We start from the raw sequence: 23,805 nt of genomic DNA on the forward strand, positions 1-23,805 counted from the left end.
AAGATCTTCAAATACCACAATGATGACCTTAGAGTAGGTGAACGGCTTAGAAACAGGATGAGTTAGAAACAGAGCAGTGGTTGCCAACCGATGGTGGGGGGGCGCACCGGCCAGAGCCGCGATCCATTTCTCAAAGGGGAAGGTTCTTCCCCTTTGAGTGACACATGGCTCCCTGCGCTTGTACCGTCTGGAGTCAGTTAAGTTAGTGGTCTGTAACGTCCGAAAGGTTGGCAACCACTGCATTAGAGGACTAGAAGCCAGCCAGGATTCTGGTGCTACGGACAAGCTAGGTTTTAATAATGGATTATTCAGACTGGATGTGAGGTTGTAGTGGAGTCGCTGCTTCATCACATCCCTGAACTTCACTCACAATTGAGACAATACCTGTAAAATGTTCAAATGTTGGAACCAGCACTACGCCAGGTCCCACGATTCTTCTCACAGCCCCTTGGACTGCCACTGACAATTTAATCCCTACACTTGTGCACAGCAGCTACATCAACCCCATCACCTGGCTCTCTTTCTTGCATGTGCCCATGTAAAGAAGACAAATTGCGCAAATCATGGAAAAAATTTAATTTACAAAATTGTTTACAATGGAATTATTTTTTAAAAAATACCATTCTTTTTAATTAGACTATTCATTAAATTATGCATGAACAATTCATCGAGTGTCTTAGTAAAAGGGTGTCATACTGTCTGGCCACTTATATGTCAGACCTTGCATGGAGAAATAGCTTAAAAGTGAGAGCAGCACTTAAAGGTTTACCATAGTATGTGATGTTTAATGGCTGTCTGTTTTTGCGTGTTTACTAAAGCCTGACATATTAAATATACATGAATGATATATGAAAATAAATATTTAATTCTGGTGAAAACAATGTAACCTTAAAAAAATAATTGGAAATTTAACAGGGTTGACTTCACATTTATTCATGGTGAATAACTTTACATGTATAGAGTGCAGATGTGATGGATATATGCTAAATAAATGATTTATTTCCACCTTTTCCACTGAGATGCATTTGAAGTTCCACAATGCAAGAATCACTCACTTTTATAAATTACCAAAAAAGCAAAAATAATTGTGCTCTATTTAAATTGGCCTTGAAAGTTCTAATATTTTATCTTTGCCACTTTTGTAATTGGAAAATGTACAATAATTGATTTATAAGTAAGTGTACATGGCTTGTATATGAGTTTATATTTTAGTGTTATAAAAAAGTTTATACTCAAACTTTTAGCTTCCAATAACTAGGCAGGCAAACCCTTTGTGGTGTCCAAATGACATTTAAGATTTCACATGATAATCTTTTAAGGGGATGCTAAAAGATAAGATGCTAGTGAAAGTAATTTTTATGCTTTCCCATTAGAAAGCCCAGTATGCATTGCAGATTAAATGTTTATTTGCAAGACTATTATTTGACACGAATAAATAATTTATTTTTATTAAATATACTGCAGATTCATAAACTTGTAAGCCTGGATACAATGATTGGGGGGGGGGGGGGGGGCCCCCCCCCCCCCCCCCAATAACCAGAAGAAGAATTTTTCATCTATGTAAAATATGTATGAAAAATATGAAATATCAGAGTTTATTTTTAACACATAATCAGGAATTGCTGAAAATTAGGCTGACCTCCCTACAAAACTGGCAATCCAACTGTCAAGCTGATCTACAGTTTCTAAGATTACTTATTGATTTAATAAGCCGAAATTTATTAAAGTTCCCCAAGGACCTATTATGGTGAGCCTGAATGATCCAGCCAACCAAGAATGATTGAAAAGATTTGCCAAATAAAAGTAAATGATTATAAGAAATCCATTTCTGGTTTGCTGGATTACCCAAATTCACCCGTGATAGTCTATGTTCAACAACCTTTGAATAGCTTTTATAATTTAGCCCCAAAGACTTATGAAAATAGGCAGCAAGTGAAGGTAGAGGGTAGTTAGGACTACTGTTTTACAAAATTGTTCTGGATCAGTGGCAGTCATTATTATTATTACACAATATTTATATATAACAAACATGTTACTCATATCTTTACTAAGTTCATGGTCATGTCACTAACTGTCCCTCAAAGGGGCTCACAATCTAATGTCCCTACCCTTGTTATACAGTATGGCAATAACAAGGGAAAGTTGATTAACCCAACTGCATGTTTTTGGTATGTCAGAGGAAACCCTTGCAGGGAGGGAGAACATACAAACTCCATCCAGATAGTGTCCTGGCTCAGATTTGAAGAGATCCAGATTGTGTCCCAGGTTCAAATAGAAAAGGCTCCTTCTGGGCATGCCTGAGATGCTTGGACATGCACAGAAGGAGCACCCAAGAGCCTCCTGGGATGCATGACGTAGGTATCCCGGTAGGCTTTGCGCTCCCATTCATCCTCAATCGCCTAGACGATCCAGAATTGGAGGGTGGTGCTGCATTTTTTTTTTTTTTTTAAAAAAAAAAGGGTGTTGCACTTAAAAAAAAACTAAACAAACAGAATTTTTACTTTACATAAATATATAACAAACATGTTACTCATATCTTTACTAAGTTCATGGTCATGTCACTAACTGTCCCTCAAAGGGGCTCACAATCTAATGTCCCTACCCTTTTTATACGGTATGGCAATAACAAGGGAAAGTTGATTAACCCAACTGCATGTTTTTGGTATGTCAGAGGAGACCCTTGCAGGGAGGGAGAACATACAAACTCCATCCAGATAGTGTCCTGGCTCAGATTTGAACCTGTGTCCCAGGTTCAAATAGAAAAGGCTCCTTCTGCACATGCCTGAGATGCTTGGACATGCACAGAAGGAGCACCCAAGAGCCTCCTGGGATGCATGATGTAGGTATCCCGGTAGGCTTTGCGCTCCCATTCATCCTCAATCGCCTAGACGACCCAGAATTGGAGGGTGGTGCTGCACCCTTTTTTTTTTAAAAAAAAAAAAGGGTGTTGCACTTAAAAAAAAACTAAACAAACAGAATTTTTACTTTACATAAAAGGGTTGTACAGCCTTTTATGTAAAGTGAAATTTCTGAGTTTAGGTAAGCTTTAAGGTACTGTATTAGTCTCCTTTTTTCCCTTTTTTTTCTGTGTAGGTATTTGGAACTTGATCTGTATCTGTATATTCTCTAAATGCAGATAGTTGTTTTCTAAATTATGCCTTGCATTTGCATGTAAAAGCAGACATCTAACACAAAGAACTTCTTAAATTACCTTAAATTTATTTCTGAAACAATATTTTACCAATTTTCTAGTTAGAATTTTTATAATTTCCTTTGTTGACCAATAATCTTCGAGGCAGCCATTATCAACATAAAATTCCAAGGTCTCTCCAAAAGGTTTATAGAGATTCCTTTGAACTATGGCTAATGGACCGCCATTTGATGATGCCTAATTCATGATATTTCTGGGACCAACACCACTTGGTGCAGCCAGCGGCATGGGTCTAATGATGTTTTCAGTTGTCCGAATTAAAGAATTCCAGCCACCACTGTATGGGAGGGATTCTTTCCACTGGCCACCAATTTAGGCCACTTTTTTCCATTGATCCCCAAAAAATGATTTTATTAGGGGTAACAGGAAGAAAAAAGGTTCAGAAAGGCTAGTTTAGAGGGTACATCTTTAACTATTATCTGTATGTGCTCCCATTTCATTTGGTAATACAATATGAACTGCAAAGTGAGCACTAGTGGTTTTGTTGTGTTCATGACTTTTGATTTGTTTGTTTCCCTATTCAAGATGAATTCTTCATTTCTTCTTTAGGTTTAACTGGATTGCCCAAAATGTTTGGGAAGAAGAAGAAAAAAATTGAAATATCAGGGCCTTCTAACTTTGAACACAGGGTTCATACGGGATTCGATCACAAGGAGCAGAAGTTTATAGGCCTTCCTCAACAATGGCAAAGTTTGCTGGCAGACACAGCCAATAGGCCTAAGCCTATGGTGGATCCATCATGTATCACACCGATACAACTTGCGCCCATGAAGGTAATCAAATCCATTTCCATAGTGATCTCCATGTATATGTCTAACATTTTTTTTTTCATTTTGTGTTAGTTTACTATAATAATTTAGAAGTAATTAGTGAACTTTAGTAAGTTCACTGCAGACAGATTTTTCCTTGTGATGAGGCAGATAAATATTGTTGTCCAAGATACGCTTGTAGCTACCTGGATCAGACAGGCCAAGTTTGGCTTGACTACTGTCTTCACTAAGTAGATTTTCTATAAAGTACAGAGTGAAGGGACAGCAAATAGCATCAGATATCCTAATGTTGTACCCAACACACAGCATTTTTTAGGCATTGGCTGTGTATTTTCTGATCTCTGCAACTCCATCAGAGACATATCCAACTGTTATTCCTATGATAGCATTTTTGGGCAATACACAATTTTAAGAAAAGTTCAGCCTCTTGATAGTGAAGACTGAAAGTTGCATTAAGGCTACCTACCACCAAAAGTTGAAACTGTATCAAAGGTTTAATAGAAACGGTTGGTGGCAGGTTGGTTTGCTCAAATTTACTGTCACATCAATATCCAATGAAGGTGTCCCAGCTGAGGTCACATATATAATGATATAAACATTATGTTCCAGTTTTGCTAAGTATGTAGGTTTCAAATTCTGCATGTAGTCATAAAAAAGACACACCTTTATAAAAGGTAGATTGCAAAATGTTTTGAGGTGGCAGCATTAGTTTAATAATTTGTAAGGTTTTTTCTAAAAAAAGATCTAAATCTGGACAATCTTCATTACTGGCCATCGAGCCCCATTCTTGTTGCTGAGTGTTGCTGCATGTCTGCTTGTTTTGTCCTTCCCATTCCTGTATATCCTGCTGTAAGTGCATCTCGGTGATGAACTGTAGAACCCTCATTCCAAACCATATCTGTGCCGGTGTTAATCTAAACGTCCATATATATGCAATGCGAGAGATTCACTAAGGATTGTATCACAGAGCCAAATATTTTCTCCTTTACAATATAGCCAGCGCACTGTGATACTGTATTGACTTAAACACAGTGATTTTCTAGAATTAAGACAAAACTGGCAAACTTTTGTGCATTCATTTTTGAGGTATTGCAATATTAACGTAAATTGATTTTTTAATGTAATATTCTTACTTTTAATTTAAGTGCCGTATTTACATGGTACCTTACTTTACAGCGCCTGAAATCCGACACAGGACATTTGGCCGTGGGGCTTTCAGCGCCGAGAACAAATGTGAATTTTACTGTAAGCACTAATGTCCCTATAAATATCACTTATCCTTAACACCTATTGTTTCCCTAACTCTCTACCTTCCCCTTAACCAAACCATTCAACCCACCTTCTAAAATGAATTCCTAACCTAGTCCTTAAAGTTTTTTGCTGGTCTAACCCTGAAGTATACCTATTGACGATCAGCTTTCCCTAACATTTATGCCCCAACATCTGTACTAACCCTGAAAATGAACCCTTAACACATAACACATTCCTTAAATGTAACTATGTCTTCCACCCTATCCTTAACCATTACCCAGCCTCATAATCCTAAACCTAACTAAAATGTAAAAATGGAATCCTCTTACCCTCAAAACCTTAAGCCCTACACTGTCTGAGTAGATTTAGTGAATTTTAGAGTGCCTAGAGCTTTTGATACAGTGTTTTTAATTTTTCTAATTTCAATGGTACTGTAAAAATAAATATTTTACAAACAAGTTACATGGACAACAAGGGCATTGTGAATAAAAAACACAGCTGTATAGTACATTTTGTACTAGGTATACACAGTACAGTTGGTAAATACCTTACTATCAAGATCACAATAGGAGAGAAAGCTCTGTCTTTTCATACTTACAGTCTAAGAGGATAAGGAGAGGACACAAGGGATAATGAGAAAGGGGGAAGGGTTCAGTAGGTTCTATTTATCATGGAACTATGTGATATATACATAGCTAATGAGAAGGCTGGAAACAATGGTGGTTCAGTAACAAACTAAAATGGCCTAGGTCAGATTATTTGCTTGCTTGAACAAGTTCAGTTTCCAAAGTACATTTGAACATTGCAAAGCTGAAGTGTGTTGAGCTGATTAAGGTAGGAAGTTTTCCAAAAGGGAAGAGACACCTGAGAATTCCTGTTTTCGGGAGTAGGAAGAGATGACTAGGGTAGATAAGAGGAGGAAATCATTAGCAAAACACAGAGTGCTTTAGGATGGTATTTGCAAATGAGTGTAGTGGTGTATGGAGAGGCCAAATTGGAAAGGGCAATGTGGGTGAGATCTAAAATCTGGAACTGTATCCTGTGTTTGAGGGGCAATTGGTGGAGGAACTTACAATGGGAAGAAGCATTTGAGGAGTGAGAAGAGAGATAGATTAATCTAAGCAGCGGAGTGCAGAATGGACTAGACCTGTGGTCCCCATCCTTTCTGACAGCAGGTAACATAGTATAAAATTTTGCCTCGGGCTGGTATATGTACAGCTTACAATACTCTGCTATGCTCAGCAGCTCTGCCTCCTGTCAGCACATTAGCTGAGAATAGCGGAGTAATGTAAGAGAGCTGGTGTGCTATCAGGTGGCAGAGCTGCTTGGAATGACAGAGAAGTGTAAGCCCTATATAGATTGCTCTGCCATTCTCAGCAGCTCCTGTGTAAGCAGTGTGAGGAGAGCCGTCCTGCTCCTGATGGTTGCGCTCCTGCTGCCAAACTGTCACAAGCTTTGGAACAGTGTATGGAGGGCCGCCAGTGCTACCGCTGTCATCGCTTCGGCCTCCTTGGTGGCCCCCAACTCACCAGCCTTGGACTGGCACCGGTCCATAGCCTGGGGGTTGGGGACCACTGGACTGGAGAAAAGCAATTTGGTTAACTGGTAGACCATAGAGGAAGAGCAATGGTCGCAATGGTCGTCAAGAAGGAACATATCTGGGAGATGACAGGAAGTGGTTAACTTTTTAATGTGTTTGAAAGTTTGAGTTTGAGTACTGAATAAAATATCACCCTTAAGCAACAAGCTTTAGAAAATGAAGTTATTGGCAGTTTAGTCCGACTTCTGTGTAGGGTGGGTAGTGGCACTTGTAATTGGCGTGCAAAGTGGGCACATAACCACAATCACACCTGATTATGCTAAATATTTGAACAGATGTGCTTGTGGATCTTGGCCAATAACAGCTCAAAAGATAGACTGCATTTGGGAGGTTTAAGCTGAACTATTGTCAACCAGATTTAAATGGATTCCACAGACTGATTATTGCTAATAGGCAAACATCACTCAGATTAGATGGGAGATACATATTGAGGAAGATGAAAGGAATGCAGATTAGATCATGGCAGATTAGACACTGGATTAATTCCCCAGTCTAAAGCTACCAACCTACCTACCTACACTACAGAAGAGGAATGGCAATGCTGGTCTCGGGATGCATAGTGGTCCCCCACCTTGTTCATCAATCTGCCTGCTGTTCAACACAATGGAGTAGAGCAGAGCATAGCACTTATTCTTCCCCTACCCATCTCTATATAACATAACAGCAATGCATGTACAGCGGTCCTTTGTCTGTCGCTGGAAAACAATCCTGAAAGTTTCTTTCTAACGACATTCCGGTGAAGTACATTGGACATTTGTATGGGGCTTAACATTAACTTACATTTATTAATAATTATAGAGCGCTTTACAAAGTCTATAATCATGTCATTAGCGTCCCTCAAAGGGGCTCACAATCTAGTGTCCCTACCATAGTAATATGTTATTACTACAGTCTTAAGGTCAATTTGGAGGGGAAGCCAAATAACCTAACTGCATGTTTTGTTTTGTTTTTTGGAATGTGGAAGGAATCCCACAGAAACATGGGAAAAACATGCAAACTCCATGACATTTAAGTCCCATACAAATGCCAAATTATTGTAGATGGAAAGAATGTTTTGTGGTCGTTCCAATGACAGATGAACAAACCAGTGCTTTACACACAGCACCGTTCTGTTTAATGGTGAGGGGAGAATGAGTAATGGCAGGGGCATGGGAGAATGGCACCCCTAAGGAGTTGAGCACAGCAGTTTGGTTGTTCATTAATCCCCTATTACCCCTATATGAGTTGAGCCGACCTTTCATCTCAGGCGAGCTTAATCTGATCTGTGTCCCTGGATTTAGAAGTAGTCTAGTGACCTAGATTACACATGACTTAATCTGTTGCCGTTTGCCTATGACGGTGTGTTGGTTTCTAGGCTTATTTATAAAGGCGTATAAAATAGGACACTTACAAACTTTTTTTTCCTGAATCCTAATTTTATCTATAGTCTTTAACACACATGAATTGGGCTTTAAGGTGAAGCTCCAGTAATAACCATTTTTGTTATGAATAAAGGGAGGCAGGGTTTGAAGTTATTAGGGCTTGAGGGCATGGCAGAATGAGTAGAACAATCTATTATATTGAGGATAGGTTAGAACAATTGATCATCCTTCCTGGATTTTCCTTCTTTTGGATATTTGTGCACAAACTCTGTATAAAGGGGTAGTGGGGTTATCTTCTTTCTTCCTAAACATATTACTGCTTAGCGAATCTCTCCAGATACATGTCTTCATGTAACCAGTAATGTATACTACTGTTCTGTTTCAAACATTGACACGTCGTATTTCTAGGGGTGCTGCATTCTTCATTTTCTTTTAGTATAGTTCTGCTATTAGTAGATAATTCATGTACGGTATGAACTCAGAAAATACCTCTCCATGCACAGCACTTATTGTTAGGACAGTGTTCTGCCCTTACTTATTTCTTCCGAATCGTTTGTGGGGATGCAGTCTTTAACATCTTTTAATCATCTAAACATGAACATAGTAAGAACATCATATATACACATTTTCTTCACAGTCCATGCTGATGTGTGTATAATCTTTTCACCTTCAGAGCCCCATTAAACTGGAACGAGAAGCTTCAGCCAAGGTAGGCAACACATCTGTGTCATATGAGAGAAAAATGTGCAATATTAAAGAGGAAGTATCAGATTATTTTGTAAGATTTGTGGGTTTACCAGTGTCCTAATAATGTCTAATAAACCTAATCTGAAGGTGTAATTTTACTTAAAACTGAAATGTCTATAGCGTGAGGAACGTAGGTGGTTTTGTAGAAAAGAATCATCTTCAGCCTCTCATCAGCCATAATCTTCCAGGTAAAAAAGTGATATTTGCTTTTAAATTTTTCATCTAGAATGTGGTTAGATATAATATGGCAATGGGTACATTGAATACTTGGGAAGGATGTAAATCCTACTTTACACTTTATTGGGGTTAGGTGAAGCCTAACTCTTGAGACAATACATTAAATGGTCAACACTGACATTAACATGTAAAAGAACTTGGAAACCCAGTCCATACCAGAATTATATCATTATTACAGAGTTTTCTTCTCCATGTTTTTTGAACTTATACATTGGAATTTGTGTATGTTTAGACAATAGAACCTTTGTGAGGTACGTGATGTAACACACCATAGTTAAGTTTATTAGCAAAGGTGTTTAGTAAAGATTGAGATCAGGGCTCTTTGCAGGCCTCTCCATTACCTCCTATGAAATAGAAAATGGCTTTTAAGAAATCCATTCCAGGTTTGCTTGATCACCTAGGTTCACTGATAAAAGTGTATCTTTTCGGGACTTGCAGAACCCAATGTCATTGTGGACCAAATTTTGTGCACCAAAACCTAAAAGTTTAGGGAAGTGCCCTTTTAGGAGACAATTCTCTGGCCGGCAATCCTGAGAAAACGCACACTGGCAGCAAGTCACTTGGTGACTTGGAGCAGAGAGGCTATAAAGCCCCAGCAGTCAATGACAGCATAGGACTGAGATCAGGCTCTACTCTGCTCATTAGTCTCAGCATAACTCCAAATCCCATACAGCTTCACAGTCTCAGAGCATGGGATGCTGAGAGACCATTTACAGCCAAAGAGGAACCAGGGATGCTGCAGACTTCAGAGCAGAAGTCTGACAGCTGTTTTCCTGATCTCCCTGTCACGCTAAGTGATGCCATCAGAGGAAATAAACAGGGCACGCTGACCTGCAGTGGTTTACTGCACAGGATCACAAGCCAGATAATTGTAGTGTATATCATTATGTTCTGCTGAACACATTTTCTAATACGACATTTCCCATATATTAATTATTCTGTTTTCATTTTCTTCTTGGCATACACAACCTAAAATTTGAGTTTATAAGCAGGCACTGTAAGTTGTAAACTAGGGCATTATATGCCTTTAGCACTGGTTCCCCAACCTTTAATATGCTTGTAAATCACAGGGTGAATGACAGGGTGTGGTAAGTTTTACAAATGGGCTTATTTATTTTTTTATAATGCAACACAGCTAAGAAATCACTTGTACTAACCAGTGAGGAATCATTTTAAAGCAACTTGTACTTGGTGGATTGGTGCAGAGGTGAAAAAATGAATGTAGATTTAGGAAAAAACTTGTAAAACCTAAACGCTGCCATGATTTAAACTATTTCCAAACAATTATTTGTAAGAATGTCGTGCTGATCTTTTGTCCTAAATAGTTTCCTAATGAATGAACTAGAAAAAGTAGATTTATACTTTGTGATGTGTTACTGAAGCCAAAGGAACACTCTGACAACCAGGCAAGTAAATGATCAACATTGTCCACCTATATATTGCTCTCATCTCAGGTTTCTTTAAATGGTAGAGAGAGCAGCCATGGCATTTAAAGGATTTAGGGAACTTTGTAATCCTATGATGTTTCTAAAACTTTTTACAAGACTTAGCAAATGTTTTTCCAAACCTTACTTGTTGTAACCATAAGGCTAAAATACATCTGTAACTACTGTTACAGTAAAAATAAAAAAATCAATTGTAATGTTTGAACTTGTGTCCAAAGTCAGGTAAATATTAACTAATCAAGAGATTAACTAATGAGGAAATTAGGTAGATGTTTTTATATCCTCGTATATTCTACTCTAAGCTACACATGCACAGCTCAGTGCTCTCTATGAAAACATCTCCTGACCCTTCTGCAATAAAACATACTAACCTGTCTGCTTGCAGTGAATATTTTGTAAATAAAGTTTTGCTTTATGAGTCCTGAACCAGGGTAGGCCTAAAAGATTTGACCTGGGGGCCCTGATTGCAAAAATTTCTGAAAGCTGGTTGGTCTTCTAGGTGGTCAATAAAGTCGGTCAATGGAGTTGAGATAAGTATGATATTGATTTCTTCCATCCAGAGCTAGCACAAATTGGAGTATTAAAGTTCACATCTAAAAATAATACATCTGACAATGAAAATGATACATTCAGACAGAGGAAAGGATGGCCATGTTTGCTCTGCCCTACCTAAGTCTGACTCCAGATCTTGCATTGGGAAGGTTCAGGTTCCTGAAACTGCAGATTGCTGTTTGTAGCCTGTGCATCAGATAAGAGTTTTCTTTTTTACGTATTCTAATGGTTGCAAGGTCTGGATGTTGGAGGTTAGTGTCTCCCTATTCTTTGATACCAGTAAGCGATAAAAGTCACTTACTCACCAGATTTCAGGACCCTGGGCTTCCCTAAAGTCTACATTCTGGCTTAGTGTAAGCATAGTAATGAATTTGTAAATACAGGGATACTCCCAGGGCCTGGTACCTGTATGGATGTGCTCATCCTAACAGAAATGGCAAACACACACTGGACTTTAACATGGTTCTCTATCCCACCATGTCCCCAGATAGGTATTCCATTGATACAGCATTAATACATCATTGATACAGCATTAATACATCATTGATAATGTTTTTGGCAAAACAAGATCAAAAAATCTGTCTCTATTCACAGCTAGATCACTAGGACGTCTGTAGTCTCAATGGTTAGCTGCATGAGCATTACACCTCTTTGATTTTGAGGCCTTTGCCTTTGGCCTGGTGGATATTTCTCTGCTAGTTGGACTGGTTTCAGCACGTTTACGGGCCACTCATTTGGACAGTTGTTCTTTTTTAAGTTCATTGTAGTGCACTCCATCGGTTTTCTTGGGGTCCCGAATCAAGATCCATCTGGAATATTTTTTCTCTATTTTCTGTATGGCTTGCAGTTTGTTGTTTATGTTATTTCTCTCTCTTTAACCAAAGGATGTTCCCAAGTAATTAGTATTGGAGAGACTGGGATCATTTACCCAATGTGATACTCAGGAATGTTAGGCATGAGATACTGCAGTCTTTATAGGTGATGCATATTTTGTATGTTCTTCCTTTCAAGTACTGGAATATTTGTTTTGAACTGATGTATTTAGGTGGATATTGTGGACAATTTAAAACTCACAATGTGTTTTAAATAGTATTATAGTGGTTGAGGATTAAGTGGTGTGCCTGAGTGGTTTTCTTGTTTAAATATAGACTAACACTTTTTGTGGTTTTAGACCTACCATTTGTTTGGAAAGAAACTGCTATGTTAGGAGATGATCAAGAACAGAGACTACTATGTGGATAGAAGGAAGTTTATTGTGCAGAAATTATCATGAAGAGAGACATGTCTTGTAAACAAATTTCTCTGTGGATAGAAATTACCAAACAGAGACCAAGATGATTATGTGGACTGCCATGAAGAAAAGATGCTATGTGGGAACAGGCTACTATATAGAAAGATAGCCAGGAGAGATGGCCATGTAGACAGAGATGAGCGCACCAAAAGACTGCTGCAGAAAGACCCTGTAATGCTCAGAGACTTGCTTGTAAATAGCTTGCTATGGGAAAGTAATGTTTCTCAAAATTGAATATTATGTGTATTATATGGGATAATTAGGCATATTTAAGTACAATAGAATTATTTGAGGCAGTTGTGTGAAAATATTATGTGAAAAACATAGTCAGCAGCAGCCTTCAATTAGTTGTCATCCAGAGTTCTCTGCAGGAGTGTTGTATGTTGCAGTACATATAAATTCCTCCTGTTATACTGCCAAAAAAAAAGAATAATCTTACCTTATTTTTTCAAAAGCCCTTGATCCCCTGTGATCCAAGTCCAGCAGGTCCCATGCCATCCCAGCTTCCTTCTTCTTTTCATCAAGACTTCTTTCTGTGAACAAGACAGAGGGCACTGCCATTTTCTTCCATCTTCTTCTGGTCTCACATCACCTGATCTGGCACTACACAGGCGTGAGATCAGGTGACATATCTTCCTGAAAATGTAAAAAAAATAAAAAGTGCCAATCTCACTGCGCATGTGTGAGATTGGTGTTTTTTATAAATGCAGGAAAGCCCTTTATGACACATGCCCAGTTTCAGGCTTGTGCAGAGGAAGCAGCCCACAGCTTCCTGGGATATGTGATGTATAAATACCAGGAGGCTGCAGGTTTCCCCATCAATCTTTACAGCCACAATGATGAAAGCAGAAGGGAAGGGGTCATACCCATTAATTAAAAAAAAAAAAATACAACATATTTAATTTATATAAAAGGGATAGCCACCACCCTTTCGTATAATGTGAAAAATATGGTGATAGGTCCGCTTTAAAGTGGCCCCTAGAACCAGCTATATGTGTTAGGATCATTCATGTTAAATCATTGGAAGGTTTACCACTTTAAAATGTTTATTTGCTGTCCTGAGAATACCTTTGCTTTGCTTTTTGCTCAAGAAGAATGGTTCAATCTTTGTTCAGGCATTTTCAGGGTCAGCATCTGTTTCATGGACTGAGATGCTGGCTAGGAGATGAAACAAGCATCTACATCAGCCTTTCTTAACCTTTTCACCCCAGAAGAACCCTTTTAAATATTTCCATGTCTTTGGGAACCCCTACCAAAACCATTTCATTGAGTGTCAGTGGCATAAATGCCTGTTATTAGTGGTGAGCTAAAATAATCTCTCCTTTACTGATGTGTTCTGAAGCTAAAGACAGATAAATGATCTCTGGTATGTTCGCTCATGAACTTTGAAGGCACCAGCCAATGGGAAGTCAATCATCAACTGATCAAGGAACTCCTAACATCCTCTGGAGGAAGTCTGGTCTATATGGAACCCTAGTTGAGAATGTCTGCTGTACACATTGGTGCTTGTGTAGTTCCGAGCTGTGTTCACAATGCTTCCTCCTTAGCATACTTCATTTCAACCTGGAGGATATCACAACACTTGAAATCATAGACTACTATTAAATATAATGGAGTGTGTTGCTGCATATTGTCCCATTTGGAAAACGTCTTGGATCATGCAATTACTTTTTTGTTTCCACTAGGTGTCAGTCCTATGAAAGCCTATGACAGCCTCCAATGCTCACCTGCACCACTAACACCTGTTTAGTGCACTCAGTAAAATGCCACTGGGCAATGCAGATGAATAAATGTTTGTATATGTTTATTCAGAAAACTCTAATTAGGACCACAAGCATTCAATAAGAGATGGACCTGTTCAACCTACAGATTGGTAAATGAATCTGAATTTCAGGGAGATCAGAATATATGCACTAGATCAGCGTTTCTGAACTTTTTTATACCTAAGAAGAACCCTTAAAATATTGTTCTAAACCCTAATGCTAAACCCTGTTAAAATACATTATTTGGGAAGATTCCCCTCACATTGATAGTCAGTGTGAAAAATGTGCCATTTATTGTGGTGGTCTGAAGTCAATCCCTATGGAGAGATAAAAATATAATTGGGGTCATACTTCTGGCATTAGACCCTGCACTCTATAGGCACCATCAGATCTGAGGCCAGTCAGATACAGCTGCATATGTGCACATGTGCAGTTCAGCATTTTTTTGGCCAGACAGGCAGGTAAGTATTTTTTTTTTGTTTTTGTTTTTTTCCTTTCTGCAATAAAGATCTGCCCAATGATTGATTTTTTAATGCAAAATTATAGTTCAACTTTAGGACACTGGGACAATTGTGGGGTGATTGTGCCAGGGAGCAATTTAGATGTTCAACCAGCCAATCATGTGCAAGCACAAATCTTTAAAAAAAAAAAAATATTTCAATTATTATTTTATAAAAAGATTATTTAAATTATTTAAAAAATATTTCCTTGCACATGATTGGGTATTCTTTGTGAAGTGAATTTTCATTAAATATCCCTTGCAAGAGGATAGTTTACTTTTTTTAGATGAACAGTCTAAATTTCTTTGGAAAAATCAACCCCAATGTGACAATATCCGAGACAGGGAAATCCAATTCCAATCCTTGGCCGGCATTCCTATACATTTCCCAGATAGCAGTAATTTTAGTAACATGGGGTTTACAAAGAGTCAGAACAAGCCTTGTGTACATGAAAACCCTGGCCTGTATGTGGCCCTTAATCTCCTGGATGGTTAATTTCTGTCCAGATTTACATGTCTAAAAGTGGTATGTTGTTTTTCATGAAAATGTATTTTACAGTATAATATATTAGTATAAGTATAATAAAGTTTGAAACACAAAATCATTGCAAAATAAAAAATTAATTAAAAAATAATAATAAAAAAAATATTATACTTATACTATTATATTATACTATAAAATAAATATTCATAAAATACAATGTATCGCTTTTACACATGCAAATGTATTGCATTCAATACAGGTATTTTGTATTGAATGCAATACAAATAGATTTGAAATACCTGCTACTCCCCGCACGCACCGACGACACCGGGAACCCCTGGTGACTCATCGGATGCAGAGGATGCTGGTCGGAGGAAGAGAGAAGACGCGAAGGACGATGGAGGATGCTAGCGGATCAGATAAGGCTTGATTTATCATTGTTTTCCATTGGTTTAGCTACCCCAAGTGTGACTCAGGGTTACCACTTTCAGCATCTTTTATATACCCTGAGTCACAATCAGGGTTACTGCTCAGGGGTTAAGGACTGGGGTTGGACAGCCCAAAACGAAGCTGTACACTTTCATCTAACTGGTGATGCAAAAAAAAAAGAAAGTTTCTTAGGCTTCAGAAAGCAGACACCCCTATCCTACAGGATTCCTGTGAAATGTTACTGCAGTATACAGAGACTTTACATTAATGCAAACTTAATGTATTTCTGACTTCAGCATGTTTCCATATTTGCTCGATACTGTTAACTGTTCAGTGATTGGGCCTAATTTATTAAAGCTCTCCAAGTATCAGTAAGGCTGGGTGATCCAGCAAACCTGGAATACATTTTCTAAAAGTATTTTGCTATTTAATAGCAAATGTTTTCAGTCCGGGATCAGATTTATTCCACGTTTGCTGGATTACCCAGTTTCACTGATGAAAGTGTATCCTCTCCAGCCTTGGAGAGCTTTAATAAATTAGTCCAAATGTGTTCACTGATTGCCTGAGTTATGCCTTTAATCGGCTCATGCTGGTAAATCAAAAAAAGGGATAAAAAGCACTAATTACTAAGTGGGGCATCTAACAGCCCCAACACACATTTCACATTTGTTGAAAAGGAAGACATTAAAGTTTGCTGCCTTGAAGAGCAGTGGAAGAGCAGTAGAGAAAAAGAGGTTCTTCATAAATCATAGTAAGGAGTTTTTAAGCCCCTTTCACTTTCTTTCATGAATACATCAAAGCAGACTTTCCAAACTACTTCCCCTTCAACCCTTCTCTCATGATACCCAGTGAGAAATAAGTATGTTAGAATCATGTATTAAATTCTAAATCTGACATCCAGCTTGTCTGCTGGTAGTGAGGATACAGAGCTTGGAAAGAACGCTTGGAAAGATGGGGAGGAGAATGTGTCAGTCTGTGGATGAGGAGCACAAATGATACATTAACCACATTTTGTTAGCAGTACAGAATAAGGGTTACTTGAAATGGCTTGGATCTGACACAGAACAGTAAAATGTTTGTATTCTGAGCATGATCTTAGGGCTATGTATGTTGTCTTTATGCCTATATTATAAAAAAAACAAAAAGAAGACCTTAAACAGAACTAAACTTAGTTTAAATTGTTATCAGGCAGATAATTGTAGAATGGACAGGCGATATCACATTGTGCAATAAAATTCCATTTCATGCCTGATTTCAATTCTTAAAGTGGAAGTTGAACTAAAGTAAAAAAAAAACTCGTCCTCACCTTTGCACCTTTACATATGTTGATCCCTCTGGAGGTTTCCTGGATCGGGTCCTGCTTTGTCCTGGAATCCACCTTCCCCCCAGCATGGACGAAGCGCCGGGTGCCACCATCTTCATTCCTCTTTTTCGGCCTTCTGCCTACGTTACCCGATCTCGCACGGTGCACACTGGCCATGGTCAAGAGGTGCGATCAAGCATACACAGAAGCGACCTGAAGCCTCCTGGAATACATGGCGTATGTATCCTAGGATGCTCTTTTATGTAAGATAAACATTTTAGTTTAGGTTCGCTTTAAAATACACTCAGCTGTCCCCTTTCTGTCACGGGTGCCACCATTCTTCTCCAATCTTCGGGCATCTTGATTTGCCAGGCTGGGATGATGTAATTCCTGCACATCCACAGGGAGTTTATTTAGGCCTTTGGCCTTGGAATCTGTCATGATACTCAGCAAACCCTGGTATCTTTCACCAAGCTGTGAATGTGCAGCTCAATGTAGCTGGAAAAGATTTTTTTAGAAAAGGCAGGTAAGCATGTTTTAAGGCAGCAGTCTCCAACTGGCGGTCCGTGAAAAAGTTTTGTTGGTCTGCGTCTCTGGCCTCCTTCTGACCCCGCCGAGGGCCAGAGCTGCGGACCATGTCTCCTGTATGGATCGCAGGCTCAGGGCAGTGGGCGGGTTGGGTCTCTGAACCCAGGAAGTGGGTGGGTTCTTGCATAATGATGTCATTTGGGGGAAGTTTCTTCCTCTTTTAGTGACACACGGCTCCCCGTGCATGCGTGGTCTGGAGTCCTTAAATTTAGTGGTCCGTGCAGTACAAAAGGTTGGCAAACACTGTTTTAAGGGACATCGCCGGTATATATTCTACAATTAAAGCCCTGCCTGACCACAAATTTTCACTGCAGAACTATAGTTACCCCTTAAAGAGAATGATACCAGTGGAGGCTGATTTACTAAAGGAATTAATTCTGTTAACCTACGAAGCTAAGTCTATCGATTGTGGTGATAGCTCACTTTTTTATTGTACATGATTGGATGGTTGCAGTCAACAGTTTCATCTCATTTACTTTGCTAAGTGAAACATCCCTTGCATGGGGATAATTTACTTTGCTATGTGAACAGCCCATATTCCTTTAGTAAAGAACCCCAATATGTCTGCTATAGTTAAGGAATGCAGTAGTGTCATTGCACTTCCATCAGCTCATTGAATAACCAGTGAAGTAAAAGAGAGGGAATCTTTCTGTTCACTCTGCTTCCCCCTTCTGTCTTCTTGTTAGTTTATTGGCATGCAGTTCAGCTAAATATCTGACTATACTGCCCTTTCTACTCTCAAACTAAAGAGCTAGAATGGAAGGTTCAGTCTTGTCAGATAATAAGGCCCCATTACATTGCATTATTTAGTTTATTATGTATCAGGTTAATTGGGGAAGGTATCTATACAGCTTACATGAAGAAGATGCACAAGGAGGATTTCACCAGGCATGATGCTCTTCACAGTCCAATGAGCCTGCTGGAGGCAGATAAATAAGAACTACACAGCCACAGACATTAAAGAATAGTGTCACGGTCCAGGCTGTATAGTGAAACAATAATTTATGCATCATCAGCATGTATGGGAGTAATAAAACTGCAATAGAAAAGATTCCAGTCCATGCCAAATGGGATCTGATAACCCTAGCCCAGGGGTCTGCAACCTGCGGCTCTTCAGCCTCCTTGTTGTGGCTCCCTTCGGCTGCCGCGGGGGGATCTCTGATGGGGGATCCCCTTCCTCCCAAGACACTGCGGAGGAGGGAGATTCCCTATCCGGTTTTCTAATGAAAAAAATCCACCAGTGAAATAAATCTACCCTCCTTTGAACCCCAATTCCTCTGAAATGGGGAGATGTACAAAACCAAAAATGTAGGTGCAAGTGGGGGACACCTGTGACTAACACCCCCTAAAATTTAATTGTTAGGCTATCATCAGAACATAAAGAACTCTGCCTACACATTGCTGGAGGCACCTGAACCCCAATTTCTCTGGAACAGGAAGGGGGTACAGGTGAACAAAATTAGAGGTGCAAGTGGGGGACACCTGTGGCTAACGCCTCCTAAAAACTCCACCCATCAAAAAAACCCCTACCTTGTTACACATTGTTGGAGGCTTCTAGCACCTAAACCCCAATTTATCTGGAAACGGGGGTACAGGTGAAAAAAATTTGAGGTGCAAGTACCTGATTGGCTAACACCTCCTAAAAATTCATAAAAACTCTGCCTATCAAAAAAATCTACCCTGTTACACATTGCTGGAAGCATCCAGCATCTGAACCCCAATTTCTCTGGAACGGGGGGGAGGTGGTACAGGTGACCAAAATAGAGGTGCAAGTGGGGGACACTTATGGCTAACACCACCTACAATTGAATCGCTAAGGCATCGTCAGAAAATAAAGAACTCTGCCCATCAAAATAATCTACCCTGTTACACATTGCTGGAGGCTTCTAGCACCTGAACCCCAATTACTCAAGATTGGGGGGTACAGGTGAACAAAATTAAAGCTGCAAATGAGGGACACCTGTGGCTAACACCCCTTAAAATGTCATCGCTAAGGCATCGTCAGAACATAAAGAACTCTGCCGATCAAAAAAATCTACCCTGTTACGTTAGAAGCCTCCAGCTATGTAACAGGATGATACGTTAGAAGCTGGAGGCTTCTAGGGGCATAGTTCAGTGTTTAATTTATTTCAAAGTAGGCCTACACATGCACTTGTTGTAACAGGTAAAATTAAAAAAATATTAAAACTTTTAAAAGTTTATAAACTGTGTTATGTTTTGCGGCTCCAGACTATTTTTCTTTAGTGGAAGAGGAGGAAAAATGGCTCTTTTGATAGTAAAGGTTGCTGACCCCTGCCCTAGCCAATCACATTCTTCATATATCTCTAGCAGAGTCTAGGGGAGAAATCTCTCTGCTTGAGTTTCTAGCTCTTACACCCCATCTTGGAGATTTGGATGTTCCTGTCCGCCAGGTGTTATTCCTGTTCTAGTTGGATTGATCATAATTAGTTGGATGCCACTATAACTTCAGCCAAAGTTGTGCACGACAAATGTTCCAAAATACCATATATATAAATATATATATATATATATATGATATTTTATATAATACTCCTGGATCTGCCAAAAAAACAAAATATCACTTCTAAATAAATACAATAATGAAATAAATAAATACAATAAATACACTTTGTTAGCTGTTAGCCTAAATTTACCATTATTATTTTAATCATAAAAATACTAATCTTTGTTTCTAAAATACATAAATATGATGAAAAATAAAATCTGGACCCCCTCCATAGTGTAACTATACTGCTTTATGGCTCCACATTTTGGTAATTTACTTTTCAAAAAAAAAAGGAAGTAGATGAGCTCAAGTAGGCCATCTACTTCATTGTTTTACAGCTTGTTTATATGTAAATATCACGTGTCGTATGTATATTAATAATGCATTCCTATTCTTTTTGACCTACTATTACCTCACTGTCTGTAATGTATTTTAATGCTCTGCATAAGTAGGCTGAAAGTGGAAGGTTTCTGCTCTGTGAGACTGTCAGAAATTGTAGCATTTCCTAGTAAATAGCTAAATGTTATTTTTAACAGAAATATTTTGTAGATGTGTATTTTATAATTCTGTTAATAATTTATAATTTTATAATACTATAGGCAAATTTGTATTCTAACACTAGATGGCAGCAAAAACGTTTGCAGAACTTCATTTGCTTTGTGGTTCCAGTGAGGCTGTAAGAAATGACAGTGGGAGGGAGGACTGCAGTGTTCTGAGACTAAGTACAGTGTTATGAAAAGTATTATAATCTATATACATAGATATGTAGATATAAATGCATTATAAAGTTATATACAAATGTAAATGTCTATAAAATTTTCCTATTGCACACTGGCAGCGGTATCAAACAAAGGTAAGGAAAACAGTATAAGATAAAGTGAGAAACTTCCTGGAAAAGGTCAGAGGCTGTGGGCATATTACAGAAAACTGGTAAAGTGGCTAGAATTTTACAAACCTGCTTTTCTTTTCCCAGCCCTTATGAAATTACAGCACCCACATTTAATAAATCATACAGCCCACATCTCCTGCAATGTTTGATGCTAAACCCTTCTCAGCCTTCATGCATAGCACCGCTAATTATTGCTCCATCCAGTTCAGCAGCACTGGGTGGGATGTACAGGAGGAGGAAAATCAATATACAAATTAATTCCAGATGAGTAGGTGGTGCAGTAAAAGATACACAGGAAACATTTAAATGTGGCAACAGTGCTGAAAGCTGTGGGTTGCACACAGATACTTTGGGGCCATGGGAACTATTTGCTGAGCATTAGGGCAGAGCATTAGTTGCAAAGTTGCCTGAAGCAATGTGTGTGTTTTTTTTTCTTACAAACAAAGATAAAAAAAATATAAACTTTTTTTAGACCAGCTATTTTATTAGAATATTTCAATAATGCTTGTTTGACTTGATACATTGGTATATGACATTTCCATTATTCCCTGCCTAAGGAATAGGAGGTTGTGTAGTGGGAGAATCCATTATTTACTGCATTGCATGGTGCTGTCATCCTAACATGTTTAACATGCAGGGAGAGTAGGGGGAGGTGATGATACAGCTAACACAAGGAGCACCTCCACATTTGGGTGATACCTGTTTGAAGCAGTCCAATAAGAAGATGGGGATTAGAAGGGGTGACATGGAAAGATGTGGAGCTGCTGGCTGATAATTAGTAATACCGATGTAAGTGTCTCAGTTAAGAAGTTATTTTCACATTCTGCCAAGGTCAAATGCATAAAGTGATATTTCACACTTGCCAAATAAAAAGTCTTTTATATCAGTGGAGATGTGATGACAACACCACCCCTTGGGGGGCCCAAACCAGATGCACCAGTGGTTATAGTGTCTGGGTTTATCCAACATGGGCACAGACCACAAAAAAACCTTTCCCTATTTTATTACAAAATAAAAATAGTTTTTGAAGTTGTTAATATACAATTATTTAGTTTTAGATTATTTTAGTTACTTAATGGTTACAACACATGTTCCAATATCAGCACAGTTGGAGAATCGGATGCAATATTCCAAACCTCACACCAATCCACAAAAAACAACTTGTTTATCTTGTATATCATTTTAGAGGGGTTAGCTTTATATCTTCAGGAGCCAAAAGATGTAAGATGAATTTTAATTTAATCTGATACATTTCTTCTGTGTTACATGTATTTCATTCTTCAAAAAGTACATTCCTGTATTGCTGTAAATGGCATGTCAGTTCAGATGGACAAATAGAGCTTAGCATACAAAAACAAGAGCTTTCTCATCAGAAAATTGTAGAGAATGAATCACCAGTGCTTTTTATCTGTGTCCTCCCACTAGCAGGAATCACAGCATTAGAAGACAGGATTAGAGCTGTATTACTGGGCCTGACTGTAGAGATTTCATCTATCCCTCAGTGAGAGGCAGGATCTGTGCCGCACACAGATAAATACATTAATAATAGAGATATCTGACTCACTGCACTGACTGGTGTGTTAGTCACTGTGTGGGATTCTATTACTGTTTTCTGTATTCAAATGTTTATGCTTTTCACCAAGAAATTATACCATTTACTGTCTTAGAAAACACTAGCACAGATCTTTAACATATTAACAAAGGGACTACATACATGTATTTTTGTGCTAAGAGCAGGTTTTCGGGACCTAAAACCATAGTAGGTCAGTAGAAAATACAACCTAAATTGGTGGTAAGAAAGCTAAAAACAGCTTTGCTACTGACTATTCAAAGTTGCTTTGACTACAAAACTATGAGGTCTCCATTACATAGGAAGTCAATCATCCAAAGCTCCAAAAACTCCTTGCAATCTCTGGAGGAACCCTGGAACCTCGGATTTCTGTATCACTGTTTAATGCTCAAGGCTCACTCGGATTTGTGGACCTTCTGATGAAATCCCTTAAAAGTACATCATTAATCACAATAATGAATTTCCCATATTTGCTACCTTTTGATCTGTTTAATAATAAATGGAAGGATGTATTACGATTATAATATAGCTGTACCCAAAATTCCTAACAAGGTACAACCTCATATAGGTAAACAATAGCTTTTCACATCCACCCTACTGCCCCTTGTAGGCCCACAAAATTACCAAATATAATTAATAATAAATACATTTTATCATTGGGAAAGTCCTGTCTAATATAACTTGGGTTCAAGGCTGTATTTTGTCTTCTTTCAGCCCTATGCACATATGAATGATGTTACCCCCAAAACTGCATTCTGTTAAACTCCATTCCATATTTCTGCATAGCCATCATGGCAAGTGAAAGGGAGGAGGGCAAAAACTGTCCATTCGCCAACCATAGCACCATGCCCACAGTTTAATTGGGCACAGAACACATCCAAATTCAGTTCTATAGGAACTCATGGCTAGTGCTAAAGAAGATTTCTACTAAAAGGATTTAAACTGTAGATAAGTCCATGTTTGTGATTCTGACATTAAGGACCGGGAGTTCCTTTTTACTTAAGTGCACTTTTTCTTTAAATTCCAACTAAATCTTTACTTTAAATCAGCTAAATACATACTAAGTGCATCAAAAGTGTTATGTCTGACAGATCTGTTTATTTCTGATTGCCATGGCCTGAATGGCCTTTCCCCTGCCAGAATAATGCAAATCTGGAAGCAGTGATATCTTTGCAGAGGTCTGACACTCTCCGTGCCGAGTCAAATCCAGATCTCTCCAATAAGCAAAATGCATGAGCTTTGCTAATTGGAAAGACATTAGCGGTTCAATAGGGGGCATGTTGGATCCTTTTAAGGAGATCTGTGCTTC

At 38.6% G+C, this 23,805-nt stretch overlaps 1 protein-coding gene across 3 annotated transcripts in view; it reads left to right on the plus strand.

The window, feature by feature from the left end:
- Window positions 1-23,805, plus strand: part of PAK5 (p21 (RAC1) activated kinase 5) — a 71,871-nt gene that overhangs the window by 18,936 nt on the left and 29,130 nt on the right. The window contains exons 2-4 of one of the 3 annotated variants that reach the window (XM_072409631.1): window positions 3,761-3,984; window positions 5,158-5,226; window positions 8,867-8,902. In XM_072409631.1, the coding sequence (XP_072265732.1) occupies window positions 3,761-3,984; window positions 5,158-5,226; window positions 8,867-8,902 (329 nt within the window). The remainder of the gene's footprint in view (window positions 1-3,760; window positions 3,985-5,157; window positions 5,227-8,866; window positions 8,903-23,805) is intronic. The other 2 variants (XM_072409632.1, XM_072409633.1) reach the window with 2 other exon arrangements.

This window comes from Pyxicephalus adspersus, chromosome 4, assembly GCF_032062135.1.
Source record: "Pyxicephalus adspersus chromosome 4, UCB_Pads_2.0, whole genome shotgun sequence".
Taxonomy (NCBI): Eukaryota; Metazoa; Chordata; class Amphibia; order Anura; family Pyxicephalidae; genus Pyxicephalus; species Pyxicephalus adspersus.